The sequence below is a fragment of the Tamandua tetradactyla genome, chromosome 1, assembly GCF_023851605.1.
Source record: "Tamandua tetradactyla isolate mTamTet1 chromosome 1, mTamTet1.pri, whole genome shotgun sequence".
Taxonomy (NCBI): domain Eukaryota; kingdom Metazoa; phylum Chordata; class Mammalia; order Pilosa; family Myrmecophagidae; genus Tamandua; species Tamandua tetradactyla.
Genome location: NC_135327.1, coordinates 86,399,650 through 86,423,747, shown reverse-complemented (window position 1 = coordinate 86,423,747; position 24,098 = coordinate 86,399,650). Strand labels below are relative to the sequence as shown.

The window sequence follows — 24,098 nt, the reverse complement described above, 5'->3', positions numbered from 1 at the left end:
TTGCAAAGGAAGGCTGTTGAAATTTTGGCTTGGATTGCAATGAATCTGTAAATCCTTTTGAATAGAATTGACAGCTTAATCTTTAGTCTTTGAGTCAATGAATACAAGATGTCCTTCCATTTATTTAGGTCTTCTTTGATTTCTTGTACAGTATTTTGTATTTCTTTGTATACAAGTCCTTTACATCCTTGGTTAATTTTATTCCTAGACACTTGACTCTTTCTATGATACTTTAATGCAATTTTTTTAATGGATTTCCTCTTTCAGAGTATTCATTAGTAAGGTACAGAAGCACTATTTATTTTTGCGTGGTGACCTTATACCAGTTTGCTGAATTCATTTTTTTATTTTAACGTTAGAGAACTGGAGTAGCTCTATTAATATCAGACAAAGAAGAATTTATGAAAAGAAATATTACTTTTGTCATAGAAGGACATTTAATAATAAAATATTCAATATATAAGAAAAATATGACCATTGTAAATATAGGCACATTTCAAAACTAAGCCTCCATAAACATGAAGTAAAATTTGACAGCTATCTCAGAGATAACCAGGAAAAGAAAGAGGGAGCAATGTTAGTATCTCCTGATTTCCACCAACTCAGTTCCTCTCACTTTATGCTCTGAGATGACAGCTTTAATCGTGACTGTTTTAATCATGTGTTTACCAATTTGATTCACCCAGAACATATTCTCCCTCTGAATATCCAGCCTTATATACATCTAACTGTATATAAGTTTGTAATATACAGTTGATCGTTTATTTATATTGCTATTTATTTATTTTTATTGCTATATATTACATATTCACATACCATGTAATTATCCAGAGTATACAATCAGTCATTCACAGTATCATCGTATAGCTGTGCATATTCATCACAATTGACTTTTTTTCTTTTTTTGTGTGAAAAATAACATGCAAAAAAGCAATACATTTCAAAGCACACAGCAACAATTAGTTGTAGAACAGATTTCAGGGTTTGGTATGGGTTATAATTCCACAATTTTAGGTTTTTAATACTAGCTGCTCCAAGACACGGGAAAATAAAAGAAGTATCACTATAATGATTCAGCAGTCATATGCATTTGTAAACCCTTCCTTCTCTGTATAATTCTACCATTACCCCTGATCTTTCTCCCACTCTTTAGAGGTATTTGAACTATGCCCATTCTAACTTTTTTTTTCTTAACATTTTTTTTATTGTGAAAAATAACATATATACTAAAAAGCAATAAATTTCCAAGTACATTTTAACAAGTTTTATCCAACAGGTTTTAGAGTTTGGTATGGGTTACAGTTCCATGATTTTTCTTCTTTTCTACTAGCTGATCCAAGGCCCTGGAGACCAAAAGAAATACCAATATAATGACTCAGCAGTCATGCTTATTTGTTAAAACCTATCTTCTCTGTTATATTTCTCCTTCTCTTTTCTTTTTCTTTTTTGTGAAAAATAACATATATACAAAAAACCCCAATAAATTTCAAAGTACATCACAACAATTATAGAACAGATTTCAGAATTTGGTATGGGTCACAATTCCACAATTTTAAGTTTTTATTTCTAGCTGCTCTAAGGTACTAAAGACTAAAATAAATATCCATACACTGATTCCGTACTCTTACTCATTTGTTAAGTGCTACCTTCACTGTGTAGCTCCACCATCACCTTTGATCTTTCTCACACTCCTTAAGAGTATTTGGGCTTTGGCCATTCTATCTCTTTCATGTTGTAAGGGGCTGTCGATAGAGGGATAGGGGGATGGAACTAGTTGATGTTCTAGAAAGGCTGGCCCCTCTGCATTTCAGGACTTGTCTGGTCCAGGAACCCATCTGGAGGTTATAGGTTTCTGGAAAGTGACCCTAGTGCATGGAACCTTTGTAGAATCTTAAGTAATGCTCTAGGTATTCTTTAGGATTGGCAGGAATGGTTTTGGTTGGGATCTCGCAAGTTATGATAGTGTCAGTGTCTAACTGAAGCTTGTGTAAGAGTGATCTCCAGAGTAGCCTCTCAACTCCCTTTGAACTCCCTCAGCTGCTAATACCTTATTTGTTACACTTCTTTTTTCCCTTTTGGTCAGGATGGCATTGTTGATCCCCTGGTGCCAGGGCCATGCTCACCCTTGGGAGTCATCTCCCATGCCGCCAGGTGAGATATTCATCCATGGATTTCCTATCCCATGGAGGGGGGAGGGCAGTAGTTTCATTTGCAGAGTTCTCTTTAGAGAGAGAGGCCACATCTGAGTAGCAAAAGTGGTCCTCTGGAGGTGACTCTTAGGCATACCCAAAGGTAGGCTAGGCTTCTCTTCTACATACATAAGCTTCACAAAAGCAAGCCTCAGGATCAAGAACTGGGCCTATTTATTTGGGTATCCCTAATGTTTGACACGGTGTCCAGGGTTTCCCTTGTGGTAAAGGTTAATTGTTCCGTATTGTTTCTCTCATCCCTCAAGGGATTTTGCCAGTACTTTTTAATTATCTGTTTAATATACTCTGGCATATATCCAGGCATTACATCTAGCTATACGGGATTAAAGGACCTCATTCTTATTCTGGGCTCCCTGTGTTCGGATTGTTTAAATGATCTGTCCAGACAGGTTAATTTAAATTATGTGCCACTGAAAATTTAAGTTCTAGACAAAATAAACCTTTGTTCTTTTGGTCTCAAAGAGTAGGTGAAATTCTGAAATACAGATAATGTCCTCCTTTCTCCCGTATTCTGAATTACCTTAATCCTGACCCTATTGGCTTTATTCTTATCTCTAAATACCAGGTTATACATATATAAAACAGCCTCTTAAAATCTAGAAATAACAATTACTACTCCCGACTAAAAGTGACTGCTATAAAAGCTTACAGTCTAGGCCCCAGTTTTCTTGTAAGTATTTTTTAAATGAGATCATACAGTGTTTGCTTTTATGTTTCTGGCTTGCTTTGTCTCACCAAGTGTCCCACAGGTTCATTCACATCATTGCATGCCTCACAACTTTGTGCCTTTTTGTAGCAGCCCAATGTTTGATCGTATGTATACATCATCATTCTCCACTGTACATCTCAGTGCATCTTTTAGCCACCTCCATCTGCCAGGGCTCATATATAACATTCAGAGTCAACAGTCCATCAATTTTAGATAATTTCATTGTTCCCAAGAGAAAGATAGCCAATAAACACCCCCACACCATATACAAAATCCAAACCTCTCCCTAACTCTTGTCCCTTTCCCCATTATGTACCCTTGCTATCACTGCAGTACTGTTGATGTTTTCCTATTAAACATAGCCCATAGCATGCAGTGGCATTTTCCCCCCATACCCCAAAATTATACACTCTTTGTACAAGATCCATACCTTTGCATTAGTTCATACAAGAACTTATTTATATTATTAGTGTTAATCAGTGGGACACATGAGTTTATACAGCCCCTTTCAATTATGTTCACCTTAATATTACATATAGACCCACTAGTGAACTGGTTTCACTCTTATCTATTCACTTAAAATTAAGTTCAACCGTATTAGCTAACTGTTCACCCATTTCAAGTTTCTATGTATTTCTAGGTCCTCTATATTCTGTATTATAAGCCTCTGATTTTATCTTTACCCTGGCAGTATAAGTGGAATCATGTATCTGCTCTTTTGCTTCTGGCTTGTTTCACTCAGCATTGTGTCCTCAAGGCTCATCCATCCTGTCATGTGGTTCAGGATGTCATTTTGTCTTACTGCTTCATTATATTCTATTGTATGTATATACCACATTTTGTTGATCCACTGTCTGTTGATGGGCGCTAGAATTGTTTCCATCTTTTGGCGCTTGTGAATAGTGCTGTTATGAATATCAGTGTGCAAATGTCTGTTTGTGTCACCAGTTTCAGTTCTTCTGGGTATATACCAAGTAAATGGTATTGCCGGATCATAGCGCAACTCGATATTTAGTTTCCTAAGGAACTGCCAAATTGTCTTCCATAGCAGCTGTACTATTATACATTTCCAGTAGCAGTACTTATGTGTCCCACTTTCTCTACATCCTCTCCAACATTTGTAGTTTCCTGTTTGTTTAATAGCAGCCATTCTTATAGGTGTGAGGTAGTATCTAATTTTAGTCTGGATCTGCATTTCCCTTCTAAGCTAGTGAAAGTAAGCATATCTTCATGTGCCTTTCAGCCATCTTTATTTGCTCTTCAGAAAAATGCCTATTCGTATCGTTAGCCCACTTTAAGACTGGGTTGCTTGTTCTTTTGTTGTTGAGTTTTATGATTTCTTTATGTGTACAGGATATCATACCTTTATCCAATGTGTCATTTCCACATATTTTCTCCCTTTGAGTTGGCTGCCTCTTCACCTTTCTGACAAAATCTTTTGAGGTGCAAAAGCATTTGATTTTGAGGAGTTCCCATTTATCTGTTTTTTTCTTCTGTTGCTTGTGCTCTGGGTGTGAAGTTTAAGACGCTACCTCCTAATACTAGGTCTTGAAGATGTTTCCCTACATTTTATCCTAGGAGCTTTATCGTACTGGTTCTTATATTTAGGTGTTTGATCCACTTTGGGTTAATTTTTGTACTGGGTATAAGGTACGGGTCCTCTTCCATTCTTTTGGCTATTGATATACAGTTCTCCCATGCCCATTTATTGAAAAGACTGTTTTTTTTCCCAGTTCAGTGGATTTGAGGAACTTGTCAAGGATCAGTTGACCATAGACTTGGTGGTCTATTTCTGCATTCTCTGTTCGATTCCACTGGTCAGAACTTCTATCTTTGTGCCAGTACCATGCTGTTTTGACCACTGTTGCTTTATAGTAAGTTTTAAAATCAGAAAGTGTTAATCCTCTAACATTGTTCTTCTTTTTTCTTAGAATGCTTTTAGCTATTCGGGGGTCTCTTTCCCATCCAGATAAATTTGTTAACTAGTTTTTCCAAGTCTTCAAAGTAGATTGTTGGAATTTTGGTCAATACTGCATTGAATCTGTAGGTCAATTTGGGTAGAATTGACATCTTAACTATATTTAACTTTCGTATCCATGAGCAGGGAATGTCTTTCCACCTTTTTAGATCTTCTTTGATTTCTTTTAGCAATGTTATCTAGTTTTCTGCATACAAATCCTTTACATTCCTAGTTAAGTTCATTCCTAGATACTTGATTCTTTTAGTTGCTATTTTGAATGGAATTTTTCCCTTAATTGAATCTTTAGTCATGCCATTGCTTGTGTATAGAAACTTACTGATTTTTGCACATTAATTTTATATCCTACCATGTTGCTGAATTTGTTTATTAGCTCAAGTAACTTTGTTTTAGATTTCTCAGGATTTTCCAAGTGTGGTATCATGTTATCTGCAAGTAGTGAAAGTTTTACTTCTTTCTTTCCAATTTGGATACCTTTTATTTCTTTTTCCTGCCTGATTGCTCTAGCTAGAACTTCTAGTACAATGCTGAATAATAGTTTTGACAGAGGGCATCCATGTCTCGTTCCTGATCCTATGGGGAAACGTTTTAGTCTCTCTCCATTGAGTAGGATGCTGGCTATGGGTTTTTCATATGTGCCCTTTATCATATTGATGAGGATACCATTGATTCCTACCTTTTTAAGTGTTCTTATCAGAAAAGGATGTTGAATTTTGTCAAATGCTTTTTCAGTGTCAGTCGAGATGACTGATGATGAATTTTCTCTTTTGTTTTGTTACTGTGTGTGATTACATGAATTGATTTTCTTCTGTTGAAACATCCTTCATATAAATCCCACTTGGTCGTGATGTATAATTCTTTCAATGTGTTGTATTGGATTAGCTAGTATTTTGTTGAGAATTTTGGCATCCATGTTTATTAGGGAGATTGGCCTGTAGTTTTCCTTTCTTGTCGCATCTTTACCCAGTTTTTGTATTAAAGTGATATTAGCGTCATAAAATGAGTTAGGTAGCATTCCTTTTTCCTCAATTTTTTGAAAAGTTTGAGCAGGATTGGTGTAAGTTCTTTTTGGAATGTTTGATAAAATTCCCCTGTGAAGCCATTTGGCCCTGGGCTTTTCTTTGTAGGAAGATTTTTAATGAATGATTGAATCTCTTTACTTGTGATTGGTTTCTTAAGAGCTTCCATTTTTTTCTGAATCATGTAGCTTATTTGTTTGTTTCCAGGAATTTGTCCATTTTGTCTAAGTTGTCTAGTTTGTTGGCTTATAGTTGTTCATAGTATCCTCTTATGATTTTTTTTTATTTCTTCAGAATCTGTGATAATGACCCCCCTCTCATTTCTGATTTTCTTCATTTACATTCTCTCTCTTTTTAACTTTCTCAGCCTTGCTAGTGGCCCATCGATTTTATTGATGTTCTCAAAGAACCAACTTTTGGTTTCATTGATTCTTTCTGTTTTTCTGTTTTTCTTGTTTATTTATATCTGCTTATGATCCTGGAGAACATTTCATGAGCACTACAGGAGAATGTATACCCTAGTATTTTGGGGTGTAACAATCTATATATTATCTGTTATGTTTAATTCTCTTATGTTGTCTTTGTAGCATGTAAATATCTTGATAGGGTTTCTTTGGAAGTTGATTTCTTTCAGTAGTCTAAAGCTTTGTATTTGTGAGACAGGTGTGGAGCGAAATCTGTGGGCAGGAATTCATTTTTTTACAACACAATTTTATTCACACACCATACAAAGCAACAGAAGTATATACCATCAGTGGCTCACATTATCATCACATATTTGTGCATATATCCCCGTGATCAATTTTAGAACATTTTCATCACTCCAGAAAAGAAAAAATAAAAAAGAAAGTGCAAATCCTTCTGTACTCATTATGTGCTCATATTATTGACCTATATAGTACGTTTGTTACTGTTGATGAGAGAGTATTAAAATAGTACTGTTAACTGTAGTCAACAGTTTGCAATAGGTACATTTTTCCCCATTATAGCCCTCTATTTTTTTTTAACTTTTTTATTGAGTAGTATAACATATATACAAGCAAAGAAATAAAAAAGCAATAGTTTTCAAACCACTCTTCAACAAGTAGTTACAGGAGAGATCCCAGAGTTTGTCATGGGCTACTGTATAATCCTCTCAGATTTTTCCTTCTAGCTGCAGAATATACGAGGATAGAAGGCTTAAATATTTTTTTATCATCAGAATCGACTTTTTTTGTGAAAAATAGCATATATACAAAAAAGCTATAAATTTCAAAGCACAGTACCACAATTAGTTGTAGAACGTATTTCAGACTTTGACATGGGTTATGATTTTACTTCTAACTGTTCTAAAATATTGGAGATTGAAAATGATATCAATTTAATGACTCAGCATTCATATTCATTTGTTAAATCCTGTCTTATCTGTGTAACTCCATGTTCTAGTTTGCTAGCTGCCGGAAGGCAACACACCAGAGACAGATTGGCTTTTAATAAAAGGGGATTTATTTTGTTGGTTCTTCAGAGGAAAGGCAGCTAACTTTCCACTGAGGTTCTTTCTTACGTGGAAGGCACAGGATGGTCTCTCCAGGCCCCTGGGTTCCAACAACTTTCCTCAGGGTGACTTCTTTCTGCATCTCCAAAGGCCTGGGCTGAGCTGCAAGTGCTGAGATGAGGAATGCCGAGCTGCTTAGCTGTGCTACGTTGCGATCTCTCATTTAAGCACCAACCAATTAAGTCAAATGTCACTCATTGCAGCAGACACGCCTCCTAGCCGACTGCAGATGTAATTAGCAACAGATGAGGTTCACATACCATTGGCTTAGTCTGCAGCAACAAGATTAGGTATGCTCACCTTACCAAGTTGACAAGTGAATCTAACTAACACACTCCACTATACCTTTGATCTTTCCATACCTCTCTTCAGGGTTGTTTGGGCTATGGCAATTCTAAGTTTTTGATATTGGAAGGGTCTGTCACTGATGTGGGGTAGGGAGATGAAACTATCTGATGTCCTGGGGAATCTGGGCTAGGTTTCAGGACTTATCTGGACCAGGGACCCATCTGGAGTTTGTAGGTTTCTGGAGAGTTACTCTCTTGCATGGAACCTTTGTGGAATCTTAATGTATTGCCCTAGGTGTTCCTTAGGATTGACTGGTATGGTCCTGGTTCATTTTTAATTTTTAGAACATTTGCATCACTCCAGAAAAAGAAAAAAGAAAAAAACTCATATATCCCATATTCCTTACTCCTTCTTCTTATTGACCACTAGTATTTCTTTTTTTTTTTTATTGTATAATATAACGTATACAAAGCAAAGAAAGAAAAAAGCAAGTTTTCAAACCGTTCTTCCACAAGCAGTTATAGGGCAGATCCCAGAGTCTGTCATTAGCTACCATATCATCCTCTCAGATTTTTCCTTCTAGCTGCTCCACAATATAGGAGGCTAGAAGAATTTTTTTTATCATCACAGTTGACTTTTTTTCTTTTTTGTGAAAAATAACATATATACAAAACAGTAAATTTCAGAGCACAGCACAATTAGTTATAGAATAGATTTCTCAGTTTGGTATGGGTTACAATTCCACAATTGTAGGTTTTTATTTATCGCTGCTCTAAGATACTGGAGACTAAAAGAGATATCAATTTAATGATTCAGCAGTCATATTCATTTGTTAAACCCTACCTTTTCTGTATAACTCCACCATCACCTTTGATTTTTTTAACCCTCTCTTTAGGGGTATTTGGGCCATGGCCATTCTTACTTTTTCATGTTGGAAGGGGCTGTCACTAATATGGGGTAGGGGAATGGAACTATCTGATGTTCTGGAGAGGCTATGCCCTCTAGGTTTCAGGACTTATCTGGTTCAGGGACCATCTGGAGGTTGTCAGTTTATGGAAAGTTACCCTAGTGCATTGAACCTTTGTAGAATCTTACATATCCTTTGTAGAATCTTATATATCCTTTGTAGAATCTTATATATATCTGATCACTAGTATTTCGATCAACCCAATTTTTTTACCCTCTATCCCTTCCCCATTATTTATATTATTTATTTTTTTTACTCATCTGTCCATAACCTGGATAAAAGGAGCACCAGACATAAGGTTTTCACAATCACAGTCACATTGTAAAAACTGTATCATTGTACAACCGTCTTCAAGAATCCCAAGGCTATTTGAACAGCTCAGGAGTTTCAGGTACTTCCCTCCAGCCACTGCAATACACCATAAACTAAAAAGGAATCTTTATATAATGCATAAGGATAACCTCTTGACTCTGTTTGAAATCTCTCAGCCACTGAAACTTTATTTTGTGTCATTTCTCTCTTCCCTCTTTTGATCAAGAGGTCTTTCTCATTTCCATCATGCCAGGTCCTGGCTCATCCCAGGAGTCATGTCCCACATAAGGGGGAAGAGATGAGCTCTTGACAGAAAATTTTAATCCTATCCTCAAAATTATATAGAGCTAAGTAACATTAGAAAACGGGACCAATTTTTATTGAGGAACCTAAATTTATCCATCTCAGCAAATAGCTCTTAAACATGATATTAGAAAAGTTTAGTGCATCTAACAATTTCAGGTTAACTGTATAACAAATGTTGATGATTTTATACCTGCCATTTCACAAGTTGAAAAATTGAACAGTATTAGAAAAAGACTGCTTTAGATTTCTTGACTCTAGGAAGCCAAAGAGGTATCATTAAATTAATTATACATAAGTAATAAAATTAACTTCACTTTTTTGTTTTTCTTTTTCAGGGAGAAATAGTTAAATATGCCATTAATTCATTCCTTCTAATTAAAATTTACATTTAATCTTAGAGAACAGAATGATGCCATAAAATATGCTGATGGAACCTGTCTAAATAAAGTGCATGGGAAAAATAGCCATTTGGAATAAATTTGTTAAGAAAAGTTTGAAATTCTTGGACTTGAACCAGTTTGTTTTCCACGGATCCCATGAGGATACTTGTAAAACCAAATGATAGGATACAGTTGGATCCTGTGAATGGCGTTAGTTTACAGTTATGTTTTCTGGATCTCTTCCATCTGTTTCTGACTTCTTTGTGTTTGACCATGTATGGATAAACACAGTTCCATATGCCAGAGAGGAAAAGAAGCTTCATAAACAGTCCTTAAAGGATAAAAATAAGAGCTTCATTTTTCATAACAAGTCAGTAACAAGCAATTAAATCATTGAACAGAGGGGTTTTTTTTGTTTAATTTAATAGAAACAAGTTAACATCTTAAAATTTAAGCTGTTATGATGTCTGATTAGTATACAGTATATTACTAAAGTTAGAGATTGGCTTTATTTAGTACTAGGGTTGCTTAGTACTAATGGTTTGAATTAAAACTGGGAGATAAATCTCGTAGAACAGTTTTATTTTTGTATCAATTTTTTATATACACTATATGTCATTTAAAAGAATTATTAGATAAAGGGGTGGTATGATTACATAGAACCTCACTTTACCTGACCAGTACGTTTCAAGACCCTTTGTGTAAGTTGAGAATTGTGAATAGCAAACCCTATTATTTTACAAGTATTTCTTCTATGAACATACCTACCAGACATGTTTTATAAATAAGGCAAATAAATGCTGTAGTAACAATGAGTAAACAAAATTAATCAAGTGTACCCCAGCATACTGCCCTGCCCCAAGTTTTCTCTGCCTTGTCCCCCAAAGGAAAATAGTTGGCATGGTGTTTGTGAGTGGGCGAGTGGTATTGCCTGGAGCCTCCTGGCTCGGTCAGCTTTCTGTCCCCTTTGTGTGCCCAGCCCATCACTGCCACATTCCCTAGTTCAATATCTGGTATGCATAATAGCAAACACCATTATTTTAGTATTTCTTATACAAACAAACCTATCATTTATTTTTAATTAAATAAGGCAAATAAACGCTCTAGTAACATGTAAACTAAATTAATCATAGAAATGACTTTTTTAAATTTTCAGTTCTCTGTCTCTGCTTTAATTTTTTTTCAGTTGCCAGTCATATATATCTGAATTCACATGTGTTGAGTTCACATAAAACTAGGTCCTCCTGTTCTTTGGATATTTCTGTCTACCGTTAAATGCACAGCTATATAATGATATTGTGAACCATTGATTGTACACTTTGGATGATTACATGGTATGTGAATATATATCAATAAACAAGAAATAAAAATTTTAAACTTTTTTATTGTATAATATAACATATATACAAAGCAAAGAAAGAAAAAAAAGCAATAGTTTTCAAACCACTCTTCAACAAGTAGTTATAGAGTTTGTCATGGTCTACCATATGATCATCTGAGTTTTCCTTTTAACTGTTCCAGAATATAGGAGGCTAGAAGGAATAAATCTTTTTTTATCATCACAGTCGACTTTTTCTTCTTTTTTTGTGAAAAATAACATATATACAAAAAAGCTGTAAATTTCAAAGCACAGCACAATAAGTTATAGATTAGATTTCTCAGTTTGGTATGGGTTACAGTTCTACAATTTTAGGTTTTTACTTTTAGCTGCTCTCAGATACTAGAGACTAAAAGAGATATCAGTTTAATGATTCAGCAATCATATTTATTCATTAAATCCTATCTTCTCTGTATAACTCCACCATCACCTTTAATCTAGGGCTCTCTAGGTTTCAGGGCTTTTCATTAAGCTGTACAGGATTAAAGGACCTCTCTCTTATTCTGGGCCCCCTGTGTTTGAGTTGTTCAAATGAGCTATATGATTGGTTGAGTTAGAAAATATAGGTTCCAGACCTAAATTTATCTAAAAATATATGGCTACTGCAAATGCATGACCAGTTTTTATGAAGGAAATGAATTCAAGATACATTGAGAAATTACATTTGACCAGAATATTCTTTGCCTAGCAGACCACCACATAAATAAAGTGTGAACTTCCTAAGTGAGAGGTTTGTTTTTAGCTTTGATAATTTAACATTGATGAATCTCACTAAATCCTCTGAGGTATTTTGTGCCCTCATATGAGTAGGATATGTTGGTACTAAACAAGCTGTGCATCTTAGTTATATGGTGTAAAATAGTCTCCTGTATGACATGCATCCATTTCTTTGTTTTTAAAATTTTTTTTAAAATACCAAAAAACACCAAGCAAACGCAAACATTTGTAACTTCTGATCATTCCGTCCTACATATATAATCAGTAATTCACAATATCATTACATACTTGCATATTCATCATCATGATCATTTCTTGGAACATTTGAAACTTTTAGCTGTTTTTTGTTGTTGTTGTTTGTTTTTTAATATGGGCAGGCACTGGGAATCAAACCCAGGTCTCCGGCATGGCAGGCGAGAATTCTGCACCATGGCCCACCCTACATGCATCCATTTCTTATACCTAAGATGATCAGACAATACTAGAACTATTTATCATTGTTTACACCAGAGAAATTGACATTAATATTTAATATTCATGTTGCTTGTTGTAGATAAATAACTGAAAGATAAGAAGCCCCTCCATGGATATGCATGTCTAAATCTCAGGCAGTCTTTTTTCACTTTTAATAGATGACAGGGTTTCTTTTTGTAAAACCAATTCTTCTAACAAGAACAACAGCAACAGCAACAACAAAAACTCTTGATTGGTATAGCCACTAGCCAAATGTGGCTTTTTAAAAATTTTAATTTAAATAACTGAAAAATTCAGCTCTTCAGTCATATTTGCCACATTTCAAGGGCTAAGTAGACATAGGGTCCACAGCTGTCATATAAACAGTTTAGATAGAGAACATTTCTGTTATCACAGAAAGTTCTGTTGAACATTGTTAGATACTTTCTTGCTCAACAATCTCATTCCCACCATGTTAATTTCTTCATGCTTAAGCTAGCATCTGTAAGAAAATGGCAAAACGAAATGGAAAGACATCATTTCTATAATCTTTAAATTTTTCTACCCAGAAATTAGTCACTTTTCCTTTTCAGACCTCCATTAATCAACATAAATGGTTGAAGTTATTTTTCATGTGACGTGCACATTTCTGTGCTTTTCACATTTTCCCCATAAGTCTGGTAGTACTTGATTTGTACCATTTTATGGCACTTAATACTCGGCATATTCAGAGCCACTAACCTTAATAAGTACTTAATATACTAGTACAATCAATGAAAATCTATCTTTTTGTAACAAATGACTGCTCCTTTCCTATCTGAGACAGTGTTTCCTTTACCTTGGTCTCCTGACTGATAGTTTACATTTAGTAGAAGCCTGTGGCTAGGATGAGTAATATTTACCTTCTGATGCAGATGTTGGGGTTACACAGAGTTATAGATTGTACTAAAACCTGTTGTTAAGTCCAATACCTATTTTCTCAACCAAAACATTTTTTAGAAATTCTAAATAAAATGAAGATTTAAAACAAAGTTAATAACAATTCTAGTGTAGCAGAATGCATTTTTTTTTTTGACTGCCTGGACCTTTTGCTGCGTGCATTGGCAGAACATGCACTATCATGTTTGAGAAGAAAACTGGATCGTTGCCATAACATAAACACAAGTGTAAATAATTGCAACCATGCTGAGAAAGATTTAGAAATGGTAGTAAGTTCGCTTGAGTAATTTCTGGACCAAACTAGATGGTATTACTCCAGGAAAACATTTATTATAAATGCTAGATTAGGTGTGCTTGTCTGATTAATTACATTTGATTATAATGAATTACTGAAGTCTTTGACATATTCGAATTTGTTTGTTAGTAGATGTGCACTTAGGCTATAAAGTATTTTATGACATTGGTGGTTATTACTATTTTATCAGTTTCTGTTTCCTGCCTTATAACCAAGTTTGAGCCATAAACCCAGTATGAATTTGCTGAGAGTGGTATACTATTTACATGTGGTGTTTGTTTTTTAAAGTATCCAGAATTTCTGATGCCCAAAATGCATTAATTCTAAAGGAAATGTCGGTAGATTTATTTCAGGAAAATCTCCCCAATTGGTTTTGATAAATGTCTCCCTACCTCTTAACTTTGTTGGAAACCAATAGTGTCAAATGTGATACTAATCTTAGCACCAATGATTCTTACAGGTGGAACAATCCAAAGTTTTAATCAAAGAAGGTGGTGTTCAATTGCTGCTGACAATAGTTGATACTCCAGGCTTTGGAGATGCGGTGGATAATAGTAATTGGTAAGAGAAACTTGTTCTCAGTACTTTCCAGTGCATTTGGGGGATTTGGGGAGTGGTTACACTATTTCTGCTTCATATTGTAAAACTTTCATCTTAGCAAAGATAAAAACTTTAAGTGATATGAATTGGGTTCATATCAACTTTGCTGTGTACTAAAAATTTTGCTTAACTTCATTGCACCCATTTACTTTAACCTATCATAAAATTATTTTAAAGATGATGCTAAAACATATAGGTGTAAGAACTCTCATTATTATCAGAAATTTTAAACTTTTCATTCTCAGCTGTTTTTTATTCATCTGTGTAAATTATTTTCAATCATCCTAATTTAAATGCGATTTTTGAGACGTTTAGTTTTTCCATAAGTCATAATTGTAGAAAAACACCCATGAAATTCTAACAAAAAGTAATAATCTTACTATATTGAAAATATCATTTATTTCTTTTTGACTATCACTTTTTTTAGGTAATTTTCTGCTCTTATTTAAAATACCTAATTAAGTTTATAATAAGGTTTTTGAATTGTTTAAAGTAATCTTTTCATTTGAAATTTAAAACCCTTTGGTTATAATTTCTTTTCATATTATAGAAAGTATCTTACTAGGATTGATGTACTTATTCAAATAAAGTGCTACTCATAATTGAATTAGCAGTGTTTTTAAGTGATTCCTTTTTTTTCCTCATTGGGAAAGTTTAGAAATAATGAACTAAGATTTACTCAACATGATTTTTTCACTATTTTTTCAATCAGTATGTAGAATAATTCGAGATGTTTTTCACCTGTTAAATTGGTTTTGCTTATTTAAAAATATTTACTACAATTATTGCCCTTTAACAGTTATCAGCTGTACATTGAAATGTTTAAATGCAAATTAATTGTTTTATTTATCTGCATGCTGTAGTTGGCAGCCTGTCATCGATTACATTGATAGTAAATTTGAAGACTACCTAAATGCGGAATCTCGAGTAAACAGACGACAGATGCCTGACAACAGGGTGCAGTGCTGTTTATATTTCATTGCTCCTTCAGGACATGGGTCAGTATCTTGAGGCTTATGATTCCTTCTCTTTGTTTACTATACTCAGTTTTACATGCATATTTTACTAATCTTTATCTCTATGAAGTATGTATATTATATTAAATATAAAGTCCCACACTCCCTGTGCCAGTTTGAAAGGATGTTTGTACCCTAGAAAAGCCATGATTTAATCCTATTCCATTTTGTAAAGGCAGCTGTTTCTTTAATCCCTTTTCAGTACTACTGTATGCTTGAAACTGTAATTAGATCATCTCCCTGGAGATGTGACTCAATCAAGAGTGTTTGTTAAACTGGATTAGGTGGAGATGTGTCTGCACCCATTCGGGTGGGTCTTGATTAGTTTACTGGAATCCTGTAAAAGAGGAAAGATTTTGGAGAATGAGAGAGATTCTGAGAGAGCGGAACGACATAGCATCAGAAGCAGAGAGTCCACCAGGCAGCGATCTTTAGAGATGAATAAAATGTCTCCTGGGGAGCTTCATGAAACAGGAAACCAGGAGAGAAAGCTAGCAGATGACGCTGTGTTTGCCACATGTCTTTCCAGGTGAGAGAGAAACCCTGACAGTGTTTGCCACGTGCCTTCTCACTTGAGAGAGAAACTGAACTTCATCGGCCTTCTTGAATTAAGGTATCTTTCCCTGGATGCCTTAGATTGGACATTTCAATAGACTTGTTTTAATTGGGACATTTTCTTGGCCTTAGAACTATAAACTGGAACTTATTAAATTCCCCTTTTTAGAAGCCATTCTCTTTCTGGTATATTGCATTCCAGCAGCTAGCAACTAAAATGTTCCCTGTTAAAATAGCTTGTAAAAGATATGCAAATAGTGACTTTATTCTCTTGAATTTCTCCTGCCTAAGGATTTTACCACCTGCTTGATGGGAAGGAATAGTTTCCATTATGGGTTTGATGTTTGAATGTGGCTTTCTTACTATTTTTTATTTAGCTTTATTTTATTTAGCTTATTATTTAGCTTTCTTACTTTTTTTTTTAACACTTGTTGAATCACTACATAAGGAGAAGTAGCCATAGCAATTAACTTAGACATATTTTAAGGAACCCCAAGAGATGTTATTTGCTCTAAGTCTAATAGAGGAGGAGTAAAAAAATCTTAGGTACAGATGTTCTCATGTGCTTTTTCTTCCTTTGATTATGTTTGACCTCTGCCTTTTCTTATTTATCACTGTCACATCAGTACTAATCTACTGCTTAGGAGGAGTTAAGATCTGTTTGTTAGTACAATGAACCTATACAACCTTATTTTGTTCTTTGTACTTCCTCTGTTATTTTGAGTAGATCCATGTGTTGTCAACTACAGATGTTTCTAATTAATCTTCAATCTTTTTCTTTGGGTAAATGACTCAGCATAATTCAGGTACCTAATGAATGTACCTCCACCATATCACTACCATAAGGAACTGGACTAATAAGTAGCATCAGAGTAGTGACATTGATTAAATAACATTAAGTCATCTGTACTGGTTTGCTAAAGCTGCTAGATGCAATATATCAGAAATGGAACAGCTTTTAAAGAGGGAATTTATTAACTTGCAAGTTTACAGTTCTAAGACCATGAAAATGTCCAAATTAAGGCACTAACAATAGATTATCTTTACTCAAGAAAGGACGATGCTGTCTGGAACACCTGTCAGCTAGGAAGGCACCTGGCTGGCGTCGTGCTGGAATCTTTGGCTTCTGGATACCTCTGTTAGTTGGGAAAGCACATGGTGACATCTGTTACCTTTTTCTATCAGTTTCTTCAAACAGCTTCCCCGGGGATGTTTTCTTTCTGCATCTCCAAAGGTCTCTGGCTGTCTGAGTTCTAAACTTTTTCCAAAATGGTTCCTCTTAAAGGACTCCAGTAAGTGACCTCAAAAGAGATGCATCTCCATGAAAACCACCTATCAAAAGGCCCCACCCACAATTGGGTGGGTCATTTCTTCATGGAAACAATTTAATCAAAGAGTTCCCACCCAGCAATATTGAATGAGGATTAAAGAACATGGCTTTTCTGGGGTTCCAAACCAGCACATCATATAAGACTCAAATTATAAGACTATAAGCGAGTCCCTTCATAAGAATACTTTTCCTATTTTCTACTCCCTCTGTCTTTTCCCAGCATAGGTAGGGCCCATTACCACCTAGGTGAATATCAAGTCTGAATTAAATAGTTTACCGCTTTTGCCCTGTCAGTTCGAAGTGGTAAAAATTTCCTTGTATTTCTCCTTTTTCTGATATTCTTCCATATTGTTCTCAGAAGTTTACTTATTTAAAACAATAAACTCATTCATCTATGCACAAGACTCAAAAAAAGTAATATCAAAAATACAACATATGATTAACTTCTAGCATAATAGTCTGAAGAACTCTACTGATCTGCTCCCCACTGAAACTCATGGAAATTACTGAACCAATAAAACAACTCTTTCGAGCCCTTGGAAATGATCCTATAGGCAAACAGCAAATGAACCTATAAATGCCTACATTAAGAAAGATTTCAAATTAATAACCTAACTTTCAACCTTAAGACCTGGATAAAAAGATATAACTAAACTTAAAGTAAGGAGAAGGAAATAAAAGTTAAAACAGATATTAATAAAGGAGAGAAGAACAGTAGAGAAAATCAGCAAAACCGAAAGCCAGTTTTTTCAAAAGATAAACAAAATCAACAAACCTTTACCTGCTTTCACCAAGAAACAAGGAGAGAAGACTCAAATTTTCTAGAATCAGAAACTAAAGCAGGAACATTACAACCTACCTTACAGAAAAAAGGACTATAAAGGAATCTATGAACAGCTGTACATTAACAAATTAGATAACTTAGATGAAAGGGAGAGATCCTAGAAAAACACAAACTTCCCAAACCGGCTTAAAAAGAAATAGACAATCTGAGTAGACCTATAAAATGTGAAGAGACTGAATTAATACTCAAAAACTCAAGAGTATCAAAATAGATTTAAAAAAAATAAGAAAGAAAAGAAAAGCAGGCCCTGATGGCTTTACCAGTGAATTCTATAAAACATTCAATTAAGAATTAATATGTATTCACACACATTTCCAAAAAAATAAAAAATAGAAAGGCACCTTATTCTGTGAGGCCAATATTACACTTTTACCAAAACCAAAGTGTTCACCAGGGATAAAAAATCTACAGACTAATATTTGTTATGAATATGGACACAAAATTCTTCAAAAAAATACTAGCAAATTGAATCTAGTAACATATAAAAAGAATTACACACCATGAGCAGGTGAGATTTTTAGGGATGCAAGGTTGATTTAACATATGAAAATCAGTTAACATAATACATCAAATCATAAGAATGAAAAATCAGATAGCACATGATCATCACAATAGATGCAGAAAAAAATGTGACAGAATCCCACATCCTTTGATGATGAGTTTTAATGAATTAGAAATAGAGGAAACTCCTTCAGCTGATAAACAGCATTTAGGAAAAACCCACACTTAACCTCATACTTAATGGTAGAAGACTGGATGTTTTGCCCTAAGATCAGGAACAAACTAAAGGAGTTTGCTCTTACCATCTATTCAACATTATATTGAATGTTTTAGCTAGGCATCCAGAGTAGAAAAGAAGTAAAACTGTCTGTGTTTAAAATGGCAAAGGATATAAATAGACATTTCTCCAATAAGCACATGAAAAGGTGCTTTAACCTCATTAGCCCTCAAGGAAATGTATATAAAATTCAGAGTGATTTTCTAGCCACAAGGATGGCTAGAATAAAAAAGTCAGAAAATATCAAGTGTTGACAAGCATATGGAAAAACTGGAATCATCATACACTGCTGGTGGGATTGTAAAATGGTCCAGCCACTTTGGAAAACAATCTTGCATTTCCTCAAATAATTAAACAGGAATTACTATATGACCCAGCAGTTCTTCTATGTGTATATCCAAGAGACATGAAAACGTATGTCCAAACAAAACCTTTTACAAAAATGTTTATAGAAGCATTATTTATTATAGGCAAAAGGTAGAAGCAATGTCAGTGTTGTTAGTGTTTAATCAATAGACAAGATGTCGTATATTCGTACAGTGGATATACCTGCCATAAAAAGGATTGAAGTATTGGTATATGCTGCTTCATGAATGAACTGTAACAGTATGCTAAGTGAAAGAAACCAGTCACAAAAACGACATACTATATGATTCCATTCATCTAAAATGTCCAGAGCAGGGAAATCTATAGAGACTTAAAATACATTGATGGAGAGGAGAGTGATGGCTACAAGAGTATGTACAGGGTTTCTTCTTGAAGTGATGAAAATGCTCGTATATTGGCTGTGGTGAAGATTGTACATATCTGTGAATATACTAAAAACCACTGAATTGTACATTTTAAATGGGTCTGTGGCATGGTATGTGAATTATATCTTAATAAAATTACTACAGAAATACAAGACACTGTATAGCCTTTTATGAATACTTGTGGAGCTTTTCCCTGAAAATATATGTATATTTTTATTCTAGTTTAACTTACTGGATGTTTTTCCTGGAAGCCAGAAAAGAACGAAGTCTTTAATGTGCAGTGGATTCAAAAGAAATTAGTTAATAATCAATTTTGTTATTTTAGATCTTTTGGACTCTCTCCAAGTTTTAATAATTCTCATAAAACAACATTCCTCCCATCCCCTTGAAGGAAAATTACGTGAAAAATAAGTTTGCTTTTGTTTTTTTAGAAAAATTTTCATTATGATTCATATTATATATATATTGGCTTTCGGCCATTTCTTGTTTGCCGCAAGGGATGGGAGTTTGATGTTTTATTTCCTGTGCTTAAAAATGTGCTTTTGAACAGCTTCCCAGATTTACTATTTTTAGAAATGGAACAGAATTTTACATATTGGTAAGTGCTACTATGGATTAAGTGTAAGAATATGATTCTGAATTTAATGTAGTTCCAAATCTCCAGCTCACCACAGAGTGAAATTTCAGGCATTCTAATAGATGAATCAAGGCTTTTATTCCCCATCTTTACCACTTATACACCCCCACCCCCAGCCCCAGTAAAGAGATTAAGACCCACCTTGTATGAGCTGGGTCACATCTGAATTGAACCAAAAGGTCCCACTCACAATAAGTATGCCCCCACGGGGATGGATTAAATGAAGATGGCTTTTTGTGGAATATATAACAGCTCCAAAGTAGCACAAAACTTGAATTTTCAGATGGAGCTTTTACCATTTAAATATTTATTACAACTCAAAAAAAGAAATTGTCATTCACTGAATTTGTACAGAATTTTTTTCCCATTAGAAATACATACATATATATATACACACACACACACATATATATGTGTGTATATGTATTTGTCATTTACTCTGTAGTCTATTTTGCCATAGATTTTGAGAGGTTACTATTTCCTCTAATGTGGATTTCCTTGTAGAAATTCTATAAAGGACTTCCCATTGTTTAAAAACTAAATGTATGATAAACTGGTATAAAACTAAATGGACGAAAGAAAAATTTCAGCCAGAATGTAATCTGCATGTGAATTAACTGTGTTCTGTTGACATCTGGAAGCTCCTAAAATGTGTATACTAATTTTAAAAGGCAAAAGGATTTTATTAGGGTTTTAAAAAAGTTTTACTTTTGCCCTACATTTAATTTTTTTACTGACTTAAATGCCCTATTATTTTATATTTAAGAAGTTAACTTCCTGGATTTCTTTGTCATTATTATTTTTAAATGTCGTTCTCTTTAGCAGTTGGGTTATTATAATAAATATTCAGCAAGTGGGTTTTTTTTGTAAGTAAAACCTTGTATTTTGGCTTTAATATTTTATATTAAATGTTCTTAAGATTTATTGAAATTGTAGATGAACTGAACTCTTTGCTTTTCTATCATTAGTGTAAGCAGGCTTATACTTTTGTATAAGCCTACTATAATAGCTTAACAACATGTAGGTAATTTTAATTTTAAGCGTAAGTATAATCTGGCAAAGGAACCATAAAAATTTAGAAATCTAAGATGGATAGAATAATCTATCCATGGCTTCTGTATATTATGTTGTATGTAATGATTGATGAAAAGAAGCACACTTTTATATATAAAACTTTTTTATTCTAAGAGAACCCCCAACAAGGACTTTCTCATTATTTTAAAATATTGATCAATAAAATCTGAAACAAATTACAATACAATTTAGACTTTTATCCCATTTTTCTCACAGTTTTTTAGAATATAAGAAAGGGATGTCACTTTAGAATGCTATTTCTATACAAAATACTTCCTTTATCTTCATTTATTCTTGTTGGACATTAGTTTTTAATCCATCAATTATTTTAGATGTGAAGAATTTCTTTGGTTTGTATTTAGAGTTGCTAAAGAACATAAGGAAAAACACAGCTGCTTCCTCTTGTCAACAAATATTTGGTTGCCTTCTCAACTGTTAGATACTGTGCTTGGTGTTGGGTATACAGATGAGTAAGATAAAGCTCTTAACCTACAGGATGGTCTTATAAGAAGGGAAAAATAAATACGTAAGTAGGCAGTTACTGTTAACGCCCTTTAAGTGCTCTGAACATGTAGAAAGATGCCTAATCTTAGGTTAGAGAAAGACTCCCAGAGGAGATGGGGATTGTAAACAAAATCCTTAAGGATGAATAGAATTTAGGCAGGCCAAGTAGGAGGGGAATGGGAATGGAGGTATACTAGGCTGAAGTAGCAGCTTGTGGGCAGAGGTCACAGTACGGTGCTTTCAAGGAATTATGAGAAGTGCATAAAGGCTGGAACACAGGAAATAGGAAGTGGCAAAGGATAAGCCAGGAATCAGAGATAAGGCCAACTGGAGGGCAGATTTTAGCAGTCTTTGGCTGCACTAGCTAAGGAATTTGGCCTTCAGTTAGGTTTTCAGTGAAGGAATAAATCAGATTTGGATTTTCAAAAGATTGCTTTGGCTGCAGTGTGGATGGCTTAGAGTGAATCCAGGTAGACTCTTTTAGTTTCTTTTAAAAAGGCCTCGGTGACCTGAACTAAGTTGATATAATGGCAATAAATACATAAATATATTTATTTGTCCAGCAGGTCTTGGTGAATTTTTGGAAGTGAGAATTATAGGAAGAAGAATCCTAGGTTTTTGGCCAGAGTAATGGGATAGATTGCATTCCTGTTCATTAAGCATAAGAGGGAAGGGAAAATTTGGGCTTTTAGATGATCTTTGGGTCAAAAGATTTTGAAATGTCCATGAGATATCCCAGTGGCATATCGACTAGGTAGATTGATTCAAGAGTGAAAACTCTACCAAACCTGGAATTCAAGAGCAAAATCTGAAGTGAGTATGAAAATTTGGGAGTCATTGGTCCACAGTGGATAAATCAAGTCTTGATAGTGGATCATGCTATACAAAATGTATAATAAGAGAAAAAGGGCCCAAAAGAGAATTCTGAGGAATATAGGGCTAACATATGAAAGAGGATCCTGAAAAGTACCCTAAAAGGGAAAAGCTGTGAAAGAATAATGTCAGATGCTGTGTAATGGACAAACTAGAAAGTAATGGTAACCACCATGGTATTTATGAGTTAGCTCCTGCTAATATATTAGCAGCAAGGAGATATTTGGTAACTCTTTCGAAAGTATAGTGGAGGCAGCAGCTAGATTGTAATGGGTAAAAGGGATGAAGATTCTCTTTTGATCGTCTTCTCTGAGAATGATAGTTGATAGAACTGCCAGGAAAGTTGAAAGCGGGTTACTATTTTTCATTAAAAACAAAGCAAAATATTCACAAAATCTGAGTAATAAATATATAGGCTATTCTAGGAAATTTTATTAGGATCCTTTCTGGTTTTTCCGTTTCCTCTGTAGGACCAAAACTAATGGTCCAGGATGTTCAAGAGCAGGAGTCAGAGCCCTTTTAGCCACTCCAATGCTTCTTGATGTCCTGTCCTACCTAACTGTTGTTCACCCAATACATATTCAGAACGAGTGTTTCTGCTAAGTAAAGTAGTTCCACTGTATTTAATTTAGCATTGAGCATACTCCCCCCAAATGATCAATTCAGTCATATTAAATATTTTGTATTTCAGACTTAAACCATTGGATATTGAGTTTATGAAGCGCTTACATGAAAAAGTGAATATCATCCCACTTATTGCCAAAGCAGACACTCTCACACCAGAGGAGTGCCAACAGTTTAAAAAACAGGTGAGCATAATGAGTTTTAACTCTTGTACCATTCACATAATTTGCATTTTTTAATATTTTCAGTTTTAATGTACTGCAATCCATTTTTCTTGCTGCTTTACTATTTTACTGTTTGTGCTGTATTAAAAGTAACTTTTAAAAATAATCTTCTGCCTTAGTTTCCTCCTCAAGCATAGGTTCGCTAGCATAGGAACTTTATCCCGTGGCAGTTTTCTTTTAAACGTTTTTTATTGTGAGATATAAATATAGAACAAAAAAAAAGCAATAAGTTTCCAAATGCATTTTAACAAGTAATTGCAGAACAGATTTCAAAGTTTCATACGGGTTACAGTTCTACAGTTTCAGGTTTTTCCATGTAACTTCTCCAAGATACTGGAGACTAGAAAATATCAGTATAATTATTCAGCAGTCATACGCATTTGTTAAATCTTCTCTTTTATAACTTCTGCTTCTCCTTTGATCCTTCTCCCAATCTTTAGGGATATTTGGGCTATGCCCATTTTAACTTTTTTATGTTGAAAAGGACTGTTGGCAATATAGGAAAGGGGGATGGAACTAGTTGATATTCTTGGAAAGGCTAGCACCTCTAGATGTTCTTGAGGGTTAACAGGAATTATGTTGGTTGAGGTTTGGTAAACTGTGGCAATTAACAGTATCTAACTGAAACTTGCATAACAGTAGCCTCCAGAATAACCTCTTCATTCTATTTTGAACTGTCATAACCACTGATACCTTAATTTGTTACATTTCTTTTCCCTCTTGTGGTCAGGAAAGTGTTGTTGATCCCATAGTGCTACAGTCAGACTGGGAGTCATGTCCCACATTGCCAGGGAGACTTTCA

The 24,098-nt window shown here is 34.5% G+C and overlaps 1 protein-coding gene across 4 annotated transcripts in view; it reads left to right on the top strand.

Moving 5' to 3' along the window:
• SEPTIN7 (septin 7) overlaps positions 1–24,098 on the top strand; it is a 121,716-nt gene that overhangs the window by 73,951 nt on the left and 23,667 nt on the right. For all 4 annotated transcript variants that reach the window (XM_077119926.1, XM_077119918.1, XM_077119910.1 and 1 more), the window contains 3 exons: positions 13,946–14,046; positions 14,949–15,083; positions 23,140–23,257. In XM_077119926.1, coding sequence (XP_076976041.1) covers positions 13,946–14,046; positions 14,949–15,083; positions 23,140–23,257 — 354 coding nt within the window. The remainder of the gene's footprint in view (positions 1–13,945; positions 14,047–14,948; positions 15,084–23,139; positions 23,258–24,098) is intronic.